The sequence below is a fragment of the Sceloporus occidentalis genome, unplaced genomic scaffold, assembly GCF_023333645.1.
Source record: "Sceloporus occidentalis isolate IW3139 unplaced genomic scaffold, rSceOcc1.0.p SCAF_3, whole genome shotgun sequence".
NCBI lineage: Eukaryota > Metazoa > Chordata > Lepidosauria > Squamata > Phrynosomatidae > Sceloporus > Sceloporus occidentalis.
In genome coordinates, this window is record NW_028316983.1 from 246,197,551 (window position 1) to 246,213,320 (window position 15,770).

Here is a 15,770-nt window from a genome sequence, read left to right on the forward strand (position 1 = left end):
TCAAATCAGCTTGGCTCTATGGCAATTCCATAAGTGAGAGACCACAAAGGGCCCTGGTAGTCAACAGTCTTGCTCTGGTCTTGCAAACTTAGCACTTCTGTGACTTTCTTGATTGAATGATCCCATTTATAAGGTGGTCTCCTCTATTTCCTAGTGCTTTCCATTACTGGGAGCCATTGTTCAGAAAAGTAACTTTTCCATGCTCTGCGTGTGCCAAAAAACAAACAAACACCCTGATGTTGAGGCATTGCTGAAGCTAAGCCAATGGGTTGACCTGGCCAATTAGAAGGGAATAGACATTTTTCTATTTCTTATATGCTTCCATGCCCAGATTTGCAAAGGGTAGCTATTAATGGCTTATGGTCACAGAATCATAGAGCTGGAAGGCACGCCAACCCCTTGCCAGCGCAGGAACCAGGCGCCTGGAAGGTCATTTGCAACATCCACTTCATCCCCTGTGTTTATCTGTGTTTGACCCCTTGCAGGTGGAAGAGGTTTACACTCTGGTCTATCAGACCATGACCCAACCGCATGTGAAGGACTATGTCCCTTTCTCGTGGACCACTATGGTGCATGTCAAGTCGGAGCACTTCCAGGCCCTCTCGCACTACTACGCCGCCATTGCACTTTGCGACTGTCCTCGTGAGTATCCCAGATTCACTTCTGTCCCTCTCAACACTTTTGATCCTGTCACTTTCTATTATCTATGTACATACAGGTTGCATCTCCCTTGTTCAGGATTCCAAAATCCAAAATACTCCCCACATTTTTTTTCATGAGTGGCTGAGATCTTTACTTTCTTATAGATCAGTGTACATAGCCTTTGTTTCATGCACAAAATTATTGGAAATATTGTTTTAAAAATTACCTTCAGGCATTTATTTATAGGTTGAGTCTCCCTTATCCAGAACTCTGAAATTTGAAAAATTACAAAATTGTCCATATGGATGGCTAAGGCAGTGATACTTTTGTGTTCAGGTGATTCAGTGTACACAAACTTTGTTTTACACGCAAAATTATTAATAAAATTATCTTCAGGCTATGTGTATAAAATATATACGTAACACAAATTAATTTCATGTTTAGATATGGGTCTCATCTCCAAGGTATCTCATTATGTATATACAGATATCCGAAATCCAGAACCCTTCGGGTCCCAGGCATTTTGAATAAGGGAGAGTCAACTATTAATTAAAATATTTATCTCAGATCCTATAATCATGGGCTCTCAGGACAACATACAATTGCATTTAATTTAAACAGTTCAAAATACTTTAAAGTTAAAATAATGGAAACACACAAAGCATTGTGCGTTCCCATCTGACTGAACCTGTCTGACAGAAAAATTATTTATTCATTCATTAAAAGATTTCTTGTGATGTTATATGCCTTCAAGTCACGTGTAACAAGATCTCAGGAAAGCAGACAGGTAAAATTCATTGAAACACTTTAAAGTGATTTAGAACAATAAAAATAATTGAAAACATTAAAAGCATATTAATTTAATAAGTTAAAACTGGTGTTAAGATGGTTGAAATAGTTTGGAAACCATGTACATTTTGGAGGAAATCACATAGGCCCCAACAGCTTTAATAAAAAGCTCTGTTTTAACTTGGTGCAGGAATAAAAAAAAACATTGTGCAATGCTCTAACTCAGCTTTTCTTGACCTTTTTACTCTGGTGGAACCTAGGGCCTGAATACCCAAAGGCACCAGATCCCGTCTGATCTTGGAAGCTAAGTAGAGTCAGCCCTGGTTAGTGCTTGGGTGGAAGACCACCAGCAAAGACCCAGTGCTGTAGCCTATATTTCAGAGGAAGGAACTGGTAAACCCACCGCTAAATATTCCTTGCCTAAGAAAACCCTCTGAAATTAATGGGGTCCCTATAAGTCAACAGGTGGCTTAAAGGCACATACACATGCATATCTTTCTCTGAGTGTTTATAATTTATTATATGCCTCAGTGGAAGGCAATGGCCACCCTCCTCTGAACAGATCTTGGCAAGAAAACCTCGTGAAAGGTTCTCTTTAGAGTCGCCATAAGTTGAAAACGACTTGAAGCACCCCACAACAACAATGAACAAATCTGTATTATATGTATGCTGCACAGTGGAGGTTGGAATAGATGTGTTGTTGTGTGCCTTGTTGTGTTATTGGAATGGGTCCCTTCCAACTCCAAGATTCTACAAATATAGGTGTAAATATAGGCCACCAGTGGAAGTTGCCCAGACTTGGTATAAAAGCAGCTTACTGCATGTCTGTAGACTGTTCTTTGGTTTGATCCAAAACTTGAATTGGGTTCTTAAAACAACAGTGTTCCACAGACTTGGTTCTTTCCCTTCCAAGGTTTATCTCTCCCCATCTGGAGGAAAAGTCCTTTGCCTCACTCATCGCTCTTGTCAACAAGCTCTCTGCCTGGCCAGTTTGCCCATTCCTGACCCATGGGATGCCCCAAAGCTGGCATGTGCTGAGACATTTCAGCTCTGTGGTGCCAAGCCGATGATGATGCCAGCTGTCTCTCTTTGATCTTAATGGGTTTATAATGGGGTCCTTGCCAAGGTATTGTTTTTGGGAGCAGGGTGGCAGTCTACCCAGGTGCTCTGGAAGGCCAGGCTCCTGTCCTTAATTGCTCATCATCTCCTCCTGGGGCTTAGAGTGGCCTTAATCCTGGGCTTGATCTCCATCTAAGAAGCTTAGCTCCATCCTTGGCTGGCGAATGATAATGAATACCTACAGGATTGATTCCATCTCCTGGGGGAAGGGGTGTTTGTTTGGGGGAAGTGCATCTGTGTATGTTTTCTTTCCACAAGGGCTAGGCCAAGTGGTCCTCCAGGTTGAGGGCTGAGCTTGGAAAAGTTCCTTTTTTTGGACCACAGCTCCCAGAACTGGTGAGATAGCATGGCCATGTGGTCCTCCAGGCCTTCCAGCTAGGCCATGTGGTCTTCCATCTTGAGGACTGGGCTTGGAAAATTCCTTTTTTGGGACCACAACTCCCAGAACTGGCTAGCCAGCATGGCTGTAGGAAATGTTCCAAACTCAGGTGGAGGATTTGATTGTTGCCAAGTTCTCAGGGTGAGGTGTGGCTATGACTAATTTTTACCACCCTGAACATAGGAATATAAAAAGCTGTGATCCATTGATTCTAAGTACGTCCTCACCAAACTACAACTTCCAGGATTCCATGGGATGGTGCATTGGAAGTGGTATCAAAATACTGTAACATTGAAGTGTAGATTCACCCCTACTCAGTTGAGCATCTCCAAATGGGTGATGGTGCATGATGTGTGAGCATGTGGGAATGAGAGCCATAGCTTCTATCCTGCCCCTTCTCACTTGCACATAAAATTGCTCCTGAGAATGAGACTTCACCCACATGTAACACCTCTTAGTCTCTACTATCCCCTCTTCTGCCCTCTAAATAATGGGTGCAGAGGAGTACATGGCCTTTCTCAAGTAACTCAATTGACCCTCCACCCCTTTCCTCCCAAGTAAGCCTTTTCTCGATTGCTTTCCTCCAGCTGCTTCTGATGAAGAGCTCCCTGAGCATGAGAAAGCCTTCCTCCAGTTCCATGCCACTTCCCCAGAAGGCACTACTCTGGCTCTTCTCTTGCAAGATACGGAAGAACGAAGACGGTTGGGTAAGTGAACCTCCTGCTCTAGTTCTTCCATTTCCCTCTCCCATTGCTGATAATAGAATAGGTTAAAAAAATTAAAAAGCAGAACTTTGCAAATTTACATTTCTGGGAGTACAACTTAACAACCTTTGCTGTCTTTGGTCCTTGTAATGGTTGGTGATATAAAACTTTGCATTCTTTGTCATTGCTAATAAGAATAAAATAATTTAGCATGGTGTCATGGTTTGAGTGTTGGACTATGACTGGGAAAAGCCGGCTTTTTGCTGGCCAGAAAAGGAACAGATCTTTGCTGCTCCTTTTTCAGCCTGATTGAAAGCAGATTGGGACTACAATGTGTGCTTGCCGCAGCTCCAATCTGGCTTTGGTGGGCATAGCTTGAAGCCACATTAGAACTGATGTTAGTTTACATAAATAGTTTAAATATGAATAATTTTTTTCTAATCTACACCTAACCCTATTCCCCCTCCCCCCCGCCAGTCTCATTCATTTTAGAGCATTAACTAGTATAATGTGAAGTTTTTAAGGAACACAGTTATCATGTCAGATCCAGAACCTTCTGTATGTGCTTTTGCATAGAAATGCATGTTCAATACACATGGTTTTTCTACTCAGAGAACAAGTTTCTGCACAGAAAAAAGTATGTATTTCTGTGTAGACAAATATTTTTCAACTTGCAAACAGCAGCCTTATGGCTGCCTGTATTCTTCCTAAGTGTTTCCTATGCATCAAACAAGCCTTTTCTCAGCTGGAAACCAATAGTAAACTAGTATTCTTTCAGTTCTTCAGAAGGGTTACATAGAAAGCATTAATATGTGTTTCTGCAGGAAAAGCTCATCTCAAAAAAGCCATCATGAGGCATGAAGAAGCCATGAGGATCCACAGCTTGTGCAAGATTTTGAGGAAGATGGACATTCTCCAGGAGGTGCTCTGCTTTGCCCACAAGCGTTCGCTTAGCAAGTACTCTGAAATCGACCACGAGGAAGACTTCTTTGAGACGGCAGATGCCCCTGACATCCACCGTAAGTGAGCCATTGGCGGCTGGTAGTTCCCATTGCAGTTGGGCAGTGAATTCATTCTGGGTTTCAGCTAACATTAAAAGAACTTTCCAAGGTGCTAGGCCTATTTAAGAATAGTTTTCAGAACTTTGGCCAGTTCCTTTAAAGAGAAGATAAAAACCTGGCATAGATTTGCTGCCCTGCTGAGATGAGCCCAACTTTGGAGTTACAAATCTCATTGACATCATTTGCCTTGGCAACAGATGGGACTTGCTTTCAGTAGAAGATGCCATGTAGCGTTAACTGTTACAGGGTAGTTGGTCAGAGTTTTAAAAGATTTGGTTTCTTTCCTCTCTTTCATTGTCTGTCTATCTATCTATCTATCTATCTGTGAAGGGATCTTGGAGCAAACTAATTGAAACTAACTGAAAGAATGTAGTTAGTTTCTTGAACTTCTGTAGACTTGAGCTGACTTCCTCAGATGCATGTTTACTGTCTGTCTATCATTCATGGTTGCCTTTCTATCTATCATGTTTCTATCCAGTTTCTGCTCACTAGGACATCCAAATGTAATATACAATAAAATATATAGGCCCACTGCAGTTCCCTATCCTGATGTCGTAATATCATGTTAACCAAGTAGATATGCTCCTAGTTAGCCAAGTAGCTGTGTTCCTGAACTTAACAGAAAATTTAATACCAGAGGCAGAAATAACATGGAAAGAATAGGGATGGGTTCCTGTGCTGCCAAAAAAAAAAAAAAAAAAGAGGAAGAGCAATTCAACGTGTTTCAGCAAACTTTTAATTCAAAACTTAACATTATACCCAACACTGAAAGTCTGCCTTTCTGTGCTCTCCTTCGCCATCCTCCCAATGCCAATGCTGCAAAAAACCTTCTGTTCCATTCCAACGTGTATCTTTCTACCTGCAGCCTGAACCTTCACTACATTGGAACCCCAATCCATGCAGTTCACATCATTTGCCCTGTAATTTAAAATGAAATTTCCATCTTCCTCCCTGACCTCCACACTCCTTTCTTCTTTTAGCCAAAACACACCAGAGACCCGAAATCAAATCCCCCAACTTCTCCAAAGTGAAAGTGACAGACATCTTCCATCGGCTGGTACGTACAGTGGCACCAAATGTTTGTGCGGTTGGAGAGGGTGTTGTATGGATGCAGAATGGCAGAGCTGAAAGACCCCAGCAGACCCTGGAGTTCAGCCCTTCCAAAGAGCAACACAAAATGTGTGTTTGTGTGTGTGCACGCACACAATCCCATGAATTTCAGAGGGCTTTCTTAGGCAAGGAATACTAAGAGATGGTTTTGGCAGTTCCGAAATATTGCCGACAGCACCTGTTATTTTTTGAGACGTGTCTCCATTTTTTTCTTTCTTTTTGGATTCTGTCGGATGCTGCCCAGTTTTCAGCTTCTTTCTTCTTGCAACCCATGCCATTCTGTTTTTCCCCTCAGGGCCCACTGTCAGTTTTCTGTGCCAAGAACAAGTGGCACCCCCCACGGACGGTGCATCTGGTCCGAGGCGAGAACGGCTTTGGCTTCACCCTCCGAGGAGATGCTCCAGTCCTCATTGCCGGAGTCATTGCCGGAGGCTGCGCAGCGGTGAGTGGCAATATTTCTGAGAAGCTGGGTTCCTTTGATTCAAATTGTTTCTCAGCAGGAGTCAGTTTTAACAATGTAGATCGTCACAGTTTAAATCACTAGATTGCATTGATTCATCATTTTTGGAAGTCCATTATTATTTAATAGAACTTCAATGCATATTGAAAGAGTGGTTTTGAATGTGCATTAAAGAGAAAGAGAGACATACACCTGGGTTAGAACAGGCAAAAAAGATGTTACTTCTTTGGATGTTGCAAATAAACATGGAACCTACTGGAAAAGCATATAGGGACAGTGCATGGCAAAGCCTGGGAAGCAAATGCTGTCTGTGCTCAGAATTTTTACATTTAATTTTAAAATATATTGAGTTAAGAACCATAATAAAAACATACATTTTGGATTTAATACTCAACTTGGTATGACTAAAAAGCAATGATGATATTTATTTATTTATTAAATATCAAATTAATTTTTGTATTACACCACCAGTACTGTGTAATGATCTTTGACATCAGACTCTTCCCATCAAGTTCCCTTTCCCATATCCCACTTCACAGAGGCTCTGATGTGCCAAGTGCCCTCTAGGCCACAATGTTTTTCCGCTCTTTGTGTTTGCAGGGCGCTGGCCTGAAAGAAGGTGACTACATCGTCTCCGTTGACGGCAAGGATTGCAAGTGGTCCAAGCACGCTGAGGTGGTTCAGTTGCTGAAAGTGGCTGGAGAGGAGGGGACGGAGTTGGCCGTGATCACCCTACAGTACTCCGAAGGACAAAGCACAGTAAGTCCAACTGGTTGCACTGGGCGAAGGAGGGGTTGGGAAGGCTATGAGTTGCAGGAACAAGGTGACTAGGATCATTCATAGATGTACAGCCTCAGTGGCCAGCATGACAGCTTAATTTGAGATTTGGCATGATGCCTTCTTGGTCTGAAGATAAGGAGACAATCCAGACAATGAAGATGTGACTGGTATGGACTCCAAGGGGGGAAGAAGGGAGTCCACAGGGAAGCCTTCCTGCATACAGTCATAAAAACAGATTTTTGTTGTTGTCTAATTAACTTTGACTTATGACGACCCTATGAATCGAAGGCTTCCAAGGGCCCTGGTCATCAACTGCCCCTGCTCAGGTTTTTCAAAGGAAGTAGCTTCCTTGGTTCAGTCAATTCACCTGTAATGTGGCCTTCCTCTTTTCCTACTGTCTTCCACTTTACTGAGCATTATCATCTTTTTCAGTGAGTCACATTATCTTGTGATATGTCCAAAATACACATTCTTAGTTTAGTCATGTTTGCTCCTAATGAGAGATCAGGCATGATTTGTTGTAGGGCGCATTCATTTGCCTTTTTAGCAGTCTATGATATCCACAGAACTCTTCTCCAGCACAAATTTCAGCTGAGTTTATTGTCTTCCTATCAGCTTTCTTCACTATCCATCTTTCACAACCATACGTAGAATTTGGAAATACTATGGCATGAGTGATTCTGGCTTTGACATTTAATGAGAAGTCTTTACACTTGAGGATCTTATCTAGTTCCTTCATGGCTACCTTTGCAAGTCTTAACCTTCATCTTATTTCTTCATTACAGTCTCCATTTTGGTCAATGACTCAGGTGAGGTATAGGAAATCTGGTAACTGTTTCAAAGTCTTTGCTGCCCACTTTAAAAGTTATGTAACTCATCTCAGCATATCTGGCCATTGTGTGTGAATTGTGGATATAGGTTCTTGATTTTAGATGCTTGTATTCTCTATGTTTTTACAGCTTCTTATCTGTGACTGTGCAAAGGGATCTTGTAGCACTTTTGAGAGTAACTGGGCAAAAGAAGTTGTAGCATAAGCTTTTGTAGAACAGTTCACTCCATACATCCGAGGAAGTAGACCAAGGGCCAAAACACACTGCAGAAATAATCCAGTTTCACACTGCTTTAACTGCCCTGGCTCAATGCTAGGGAATTCTGCGAACCGTAGTTCTGTGAGACATTTAGCCTTCTTTATCAGAGAGCTCTGGTGCCACCACAAACTACAATTTCCAGGATTTCCTAGCATTGAGCCAGGACAGTTAAACCAGTCTCAAACTGGATTATTTCTGCAGTGTGTTTTGGCCCCAAATTTACGAACGCTTATACGGCATCTTCTTTATCACAGTTAGCCCCAAAGGTGCTACAAGATGCCTTTGCAGGCTGGTCTTCCAGACTAGCCCAGCCTTTTCTATGGCTGTTAGTCTTCATTTGTGAGGATTTTCATGTGGTTAGCTTCTTCTTCTCTTTATTCTGGTGTTTTCCTCTGAGCCGCTCTCAGACAAAGAGTATTATATCAACACTTAATAATCCAAGTAACAATGACTCTCCTGTTCTGTTTCTTTCTCCGAGAAGGCGGACAAGAAGTCCCTGGCAATGTCTTCAGGCTCCGGCAGCCTCCTGAAGGGCAACAAGGAGAACAGCCGCAAGAGCCTGATGCACAGCAAGGGGGCCAGCACCCTCCTGGCATGGGGCAAGCGAAGCAAACGCAGCAAGACCAGCAGCACTTACAGCCTCCCTTTCTCTGCCGTGGGGGACAATGAGCTGGCGTGCTGAGCCCCTTGCCACCCTCAGACCACGAAGAAGATGGTGGGCCCAACAGGGAGGAAGACTTCACTGATCCTGGGAGTTTTGCAGCAAGCTCCTTTCTGGCAGTGAGCATTGTTGGGCTTGGCGGTGGAATCGAGAATGCTCTTATTTTCCCTCCTAAAAAGGGATGGGATTAACAGGGAGAAATGAACTCTTGTCAGGCAGACACCTGGTTGCTAAAGTGAGCCCCGTTGCTCTGGAGTAGTCTACCTCTCAATGCCAGTTCATGGAGGCAAGCAGCAGAAGAAGACAGCACCCTTTATGTCCAGTTTTGAATGACTGGACTGGATTGGATTGACTGTTGATTAAATCCAGGCCTGCTAAACAGCCATAAGGATTGCTGATTCCAGCAAGTTTAAAAGACTTTTGGGATGCCCTGGGTGGTATTCCTAATCTCACTCTGCAAAAGCCAGCTCCTGAGCAGTGACTGGAAGCAAGCGTTCCCTGCATTTCCATGCACAGAGCCAAGGACATGATGGGGCATCTGTCTCGTGATCTTCAGTTGTAGTTCAGGGCCACCCAAGTTTGCAGAAGGACTGGGTGGATTTTGATTTCGGTCAATGTAGGACCATAAGCGGCCTGGGAGAAATAGAGGTTGGAAACGCTCCCTTGCAAATCTAAACTGAAAGAAGAAAGATGAACAGTTGGCAAACATTTTACAAGAGGATGAAAGGTAAAACATGCTTCAAAAGAGAGCAAAAATAACATAGTGGCCAACAGCCCAACCTTGTACATACTTACACAGAAGTACATTCCTCTGGACTCAATGGGATTTGCATCATGGTAGGTATACTCTGAGGGTCACAGCCTGAGCAGAAAATCCCTTGTTCTACTTTGATAGTCATATTGGCCTTAGGCAAGCCTTTCTCTGAACCCGTCCCATCTGCAGTCTGGGCATACAGGTTGAGCCTCCCTTATCTGATATTCCAAAATACTCCGAAATTCAATATTGTCCCTGTGGGGGTGACTGAGATAGTGGCACCTTTGCTTTCTGATGGTTTAGTGTGTGCAAACTGTTTCATGCACAAAATTATTAAAATATTCAAATAAAGGGGAAAAACTTTTAAAAAATGAACACAAAATATTATGTATGAAATTACCTTCAGGCTATGTTTATAATGTATTTTTGAAAAATAAGTGAATTTCATGTTTAGACTTGGTCCCATCTCCAAGATACAATGTATGTTGTTACATATATGCAAATATTCCAAAATCTGGGGAAAAACAAATGAAATCCAAAGCACTTCTGGTCCCAATCGTTTTCGATAAGGGAGACGCAACCTGTAGTTATTACCTTATCTTACAATGATGTTGTCAAGGTTTATGAGATAGTCTGGAACCCTGTGCATAAATTTCCCTCTAGATGAAGTTAGACATTCCTTTCTGATGTAGAAATGGCTGCATTCAGTTCAAGATTTGTTGACACAGAGTTGAGCATTTGGTTTCGTCGTGCAGACATATGTGCATTCTCAGCTGATGCATATATATCTTCCCTTGCCAAAATTGGCAGGCAGTTGTGCATTCAAATGTGCATTCAGTTGCACAACATTACTATTCAACACAAATTTTGTGTAACTCTGCCACATCTAACTCTGCATGTAGAAATTTATAGTGCTACTCATAGTGGTGGTCACTGGACCAGTTGACAAGTTATTGGTTGCCAGTCTCAGAGGTTTCCAGGGAAGAACGAAACCATCATAGTCAGCGGGCACAAATTAGGTGCCAGTACCTAACACCTTGGGATGGGAAGACACCTCCATTCCCCCACACTAGAAAGCTTGAGGTACACAATCCTGATGTAGGACCTCGGTAATATGTTGAAATCATATATCACTTCAGCATAACATAAATGTACACTGGCAGACTTATGCCTATACAGAATATCAACACAGCACAACGTATGTGGATCAGTAGTCAGTGCATAAGCATTATAATCCGTTGTGCATTTGCAGTTCTCAGTATGCAAAGGAAAGGAGGCAATGTGCATTCACATGCTTCCCTGCGTACATGCATGTGCTACCACACGCCACAATTCCACTTACATAGCCATCAACAGGTTATGACTGATGCAAATTGTCAAAAAGAAAAAATCACTCTGCACATGTTAGAGCCTGTGGTTTCTTCCCAGAAGGCAGGACCATCCAAATAGCCATCCACCCTCCCACTGTGCCTGCATACATCTGGATCAAAACACTCCATTGTTAGAGATCAACTCCATTTCGCTTTCCTGACTGAGTAAATGGCTGCTCAAGGAAGCAAAGCTCACTTCATTGAACCTGGGCTGTAGGACTGGCATTCTGTTGGTGGCATAAGTTGGTGCAGCTGGTACTGCATGATCCTTCTGCAACTTCTCCAACCCAGTACACAAAAGCCAGGATGATGAGTGAAGCCTCATCTCTGTGGCTACTAAATAAGTTGTGGAGATGTGCCATGTCTGGTCCTAGCTGTTCTTGAGCTGTGGGGGAGGAAAGAGCAGGCTCCATCAGCATAAGGCTTTTCCTCCTTTGGTGTTCAAGAGTAGCCAGAACAGGCTTGGGCACACCTCACAGCTGACCAGCGGCCACAGAGATGGAGGTGCATCCAGTGTGCTCCCCACAGTGCCAGGGGGTAACTGGGCAGTTGCCTCTCACCTGTATGCTGATGGAGACCTAGGGTCTACCAGCATGATGTAGGATCTCAGCCTAGCAGTGCAGTTGTGGACATAACCTGCTCTAGAGTAAGGACTCCTAGAGTTCACATCCACAAGGTTGTGCATTGTATACCAGCCATGGGCTCAGGGGTCAACTCAGCCTAGTATCCTTCCAAGGTCACTAAAATGAGTACCCAGATTGTTGGGCGCAATTAGCTTACATACATTGTAAACCACTTAGGGAATGCTTTAGTGCACCGACAAGCAGTATAGAAATGCACTTACTACTTCAATATAACTTGAAAGTTTGCATAGGATTGAAGCACCAGATTGACAAAGGTGGAGGAAGACTGCCCTTTGCAAACTCAGTATTTCAAAAGAACAACGGTGGGAGACAAAGGTAATCCTTAGTGTGTTTGTGTTTCCCTGCCTTTTACTTGATACTGACATTGTTGATTTGAACCCAGGCTCAAGCACAGGACCTGCTTACTGTCTGATTTCAGCCTTGGGAACAAAAGTGATGTAGCAATAAAAGGAGTGCCTCAGTATATACTGTATGTGGTCTGTTTACTTTTCTTCACTGAGTAAAGACAGACAGCCTCACCACCTCTGCTCTTGGATGGAGGAGGTGGATCTGCAGCTGTAGTGTGTGTCTCAGTTTGGAGGAGTAGCCCTGGTGGTACCTTCTGATCTAGACAGGATTTTCCCCAGGACAGGTAAGTCTCTCAGAGCAATTTCAAGGTTATCCCATGAGATCCAGTAAGACTGCAAGGGCGAGGGCAGTGGGCAAGGATTTGAACCAGCAGTCCTGGCTGCAGCTTACAGAATCATGGAGTTGAAAGGGCCATCCAGTCCAGCCCCCTGAATACACAGCTATAGCATTCCCATGGGATGGCCCTCCAACCTCTGTCTCTTGTGAGCCTTCAAGTCATTTCTGACTTAAGGCGACCCAGTGGTGAACGTATCATGGGGGTTTCTTGGCAAGGTTTGTTCAGAGGGAGTTTGCCATTGCCTTCCCCCGAGACTGAGAAAGTGTGACCTGCCCACAATTATCCAGTGGTTTTCTGAAGCAGAGTGGGGAAACCATAGTGTCCATACAGTCAAGTTCTTCATAATGTTTAGGTGGATTCTCTTTTCCTGTAATTTTAAGTCCGTTGGTTCTGGAGCAGCAGAAAACAAGCTCGCTCTGTCTTCTACCTGACTTCCCTTCAGACCTTTAAAGATTGCTATCATACTGTATCTCCTCTCAGTCTTCTCCAGGCTGAACATACCCTGCTTCTTCAACCGTTCCTCACAGGACTTGGTCTTCATATCTTTTACCATGCTGGATGCCCACCTATGAACATGTTACAGTCTGTCAATCTATTTCTTGAATTGTGGCGCCCAGAACGGGACACAGGATTCCAGGTGAGGCCTAACCAAAGCAGACTACAGTGAGGTGTAACTATCATGGCACATCTCCATCTTCTTTTCATGCCAAGTATACCCAATTCCATTCCCTAAGCTATTCCAGACTTTTTAACATTTTGGCCACTTAGGACCTTATCTAAGGAAAGCCTTCAGAGTGGGATATGTTAAAATAGGTAACAGAAAACATGGGGTATGAGGTGGTGGTGCTATACTGCAAAGGAGAGATTACTGCAATGAGAAGTTCATACTGGCCTGAGTGGTTGGTTACATCTCCTCATGGCAAGTGCTTTAACACATTCATTGAAGCCCTTATCAAAATCCTGGTGGAACATGTCATTGGCATGAAAATGTGTGCAACTAGTAACACTTTTGCAGAGGTTGACTACTAAGTCCCTAGTGTAACCCTGCCTCACACACGTCTGACCTGGCATTAGGTTAGGTCTACAGTGTCTGTTGCACAATTGAAATCCAGTGTACCTATACAGTTGCATATTTATGCTACACTGAAAGTGCATAAAATCTTGGCTGTAGTTTAAGAATGACACTCAGTGGATAAGAACGCAAGACTCCTGCCAAAGCAAGCCAAAGGCTGATCTAGTCCAATATTCTGGTGACACAGTGACCGCCAGTTGCCTACAACAGTGATTCTCAATCATTGGACCTCCAGATGTTTTGGACTTCAACTCCTAGAATCGCTGGCTGTTGGCAAAACTAAAAAGGGCTTCTGGGAGCTGAAAAACCAGAAGGACCAAAGTTTGGAAACCAATGCTCTCTGAGAAATCTCACAGCAGGACAGGAGTGTTACCACATCATCTCATGCTCCCCAGCAAGTGATGACAGAACCACATACCTCCCCTGAATACTGGAGAGGAGCTATAGTCATCTTGACTAGTAGCCACTGATGGCTCCATCTTCCATGAATTTAACCAGTCCCCTTTTAAAACCATCTAAATGGGCAGCCATAGCTACAAATTGGTTATACAGTTGGCCCTCCGCATTTGCGGCTTTGACTTTTGTGGATTTGATTAGTATGTTCTCTCTGGGAATCTCTAGGTCCTCCACTGCTATTCTGCTGGAAGGTGACCACAGAATTGCTTTGGAGGACCTAGAGAAAACTAGAGAAACTTTTCTAGCCATGTGTAGGTCCTCCAGTGTGATTCTATGCTCAACCTCTGGCAGATGTTGATCACAGAGTTGTGCTGAAGGATCCAGAGATTCCTAGAAATGTTCCCTCGGGTTTAAAAAATAGTGGTTTTTTATTTGTGGCTTTTCCACATTCATGGGGGTCTTGTACCCCTAACCCCAGTGAAATGTGGAGGGCCCAGTGTAATCCTGTTTGGTTACCTGCAACTGGAGTAGACCATTGATGGTAGTGGTGGTGAAGGAGTGAATTCTAGTATAACTATGCTGTGTGAGAAAGACTGGTAACAAAAATGCCTTGCATCCACACCAGAAGCACAAGGCTGGATGGCCAATGGTCCGACATAGCACAAGGTCACGCATTTGGGCACAGTGACTCCCGAAATCAAAACACAAAGGTCTTCCAAAAGATGTCCATATTCATCTTTTATTCACACAACATGGAGTTGCATCTACATTTCCATGCTTCATAATTACAAGAGTTAGTCAGACAACGTTACACAGTAGGTTGCCCCTTTCATTTGCCCCGGAGGCCGGTAGCATTCTGGACATGCCCCTGCACCCTCCTGTTCTGTGTGAGTATTGAGTGACCGACTGGCCCACCTTGCTTGCTGCTTGCCCAGTACCTGAGGTGATTGTCCAGGGGAAACATCCAGGATCTGAGGGGAATCGGAGGTTTTGAAAACAGGTGCAGCAGAAGCAAAGGAAAATGCAAAGGACAACATGGAATTGCTCACCCATCCCGGCCATAGGATCCTCTTGGGTTCCATTCATCCCAGTCCATTCATGTAACACAATTTCATCCAGTGTGTGCACATGCACATACATACAACTCAAAAGGAAAAACCAATCTGGAAAAGGGGATGGGAGTGGACAATTCCTAATACAGTAGTAAATGTTTTCCATCTGAACCGTTTCCAATTCTGAGTCAGACTGCTTTAACACTTTCTGGATCAAGGCTATGGAATTCTGGGAGTTGGAGTTTGTTGTGGGCCCAGAGCGAAGCAGAGCTCTGCTCTGGGACCCACAACAAACTCCAATTCCCAGAATTCCATAGCCTTGAGCCAGAAAGTGTTACAGTGATGCCAAACTGGGTTATTTCTCCAATGTGGATGCAGCCATAGGCTGTTTCTCAACCCCCAAATTCCTGTTCAGTTGTTGCCTTCCTGATTTAATCATGGCTGCTTTCTTTCCCGCAAAGTAGCATCTAGTCCTTTTGTACAACCTGCTTTGCCATGTCGGCCCTTGTCGAAATACCCAGCCATGGGTTTCAGTGAATGGAGACTAAAACGTACCATCCTCTTCACACAGGGCTTTCGCTATCACAGTTATAAACATGTTACAGGTTGAGTCTCCCTTATCCAAAATGCTTGGGACCAGAAGTGTTTGGGATTTTGGATTATTAATTTTTTGGAATGATTTTCTTTGCCTATATGTACATAATGGGATATCTTGGAGATGGGACCCAAGTCTAATCACAAAGTTCATTTATGTTTCCTATACCCAGTATACACACACAGCCGGAAGGTAATGTTATGCAATATTTTAAATCATTTTGTGCACGAAGCAAAGTTTGTGTACATTGAACCAACAAAAAGCAAAGGAAAGTGCCACTACCTCAGCTACTTCTGCAGACTATTTTGGGTGTGGATTTCAAAATTCTGGATAAGGAAAACTCAACCTGCACCTGAAGTTACACTTCGGTAACTGAATTGTATTCATGATCCATATATATTCAATAGTG

At 43.5% G+C, this 15,770-nt stretch overlaps 1 protein-coding gene across 3 annotated transcripts in view; it reads left to right on the plus strand.

Annotated features, from left to right (window-relative positions):
* The window catches only part of LOC149317721 (rhophilin-1-like), a 49,032-nt gene extending 37,016 nt beyond the window's left edge, over positions 1 to 12,016 (plus strand). The window contains exons 10-17 of one of the 3 annotated variants that reach the window (XM_089518072.1): positions 486 to 642; positions 3,517 to 3,636; positions 4,458 to 4,652; positions 5,675 to 5,751; positions 6,100 to 6,246; positions 6,865 to 7,023; positions 7,830 to 7,853; positions 8,614 to 12,016. In XM_089518072.1, coding sequence (XP_089374198.1) covers positions 486 to 642; positions 3,517 to 3,636; positions 4,458 to 4,652; positions 5,675 to 5,751; positions 6,100 to 6,246; positions 6,865 to 7,023; positions 7,830 to 7,853; positions 8,614 to 8,814 — 1,080 coding nt within the window. In that variant the 3' untranslated portion in view covers positions 8,815 to 12,016. Of the gene's footprint in view, positions 1 to 485; positions 643 to 3,516; positions 3,637 to 4,457; positions 4,653 to 5,674; positions 5,752 to 6,099; positions 6,247 to 6,864; positions 7,024 to 7,829; positions 7,854 to 8,610 lie in introns of all 3 variants that reach the window. The other 2 variants (XM_089518073.1, XM_089518074.1) reach the window with 2 other exon arrangements.
* Positions 12,017 to 15,770: the final 3,754 nt, after the last annotated feature.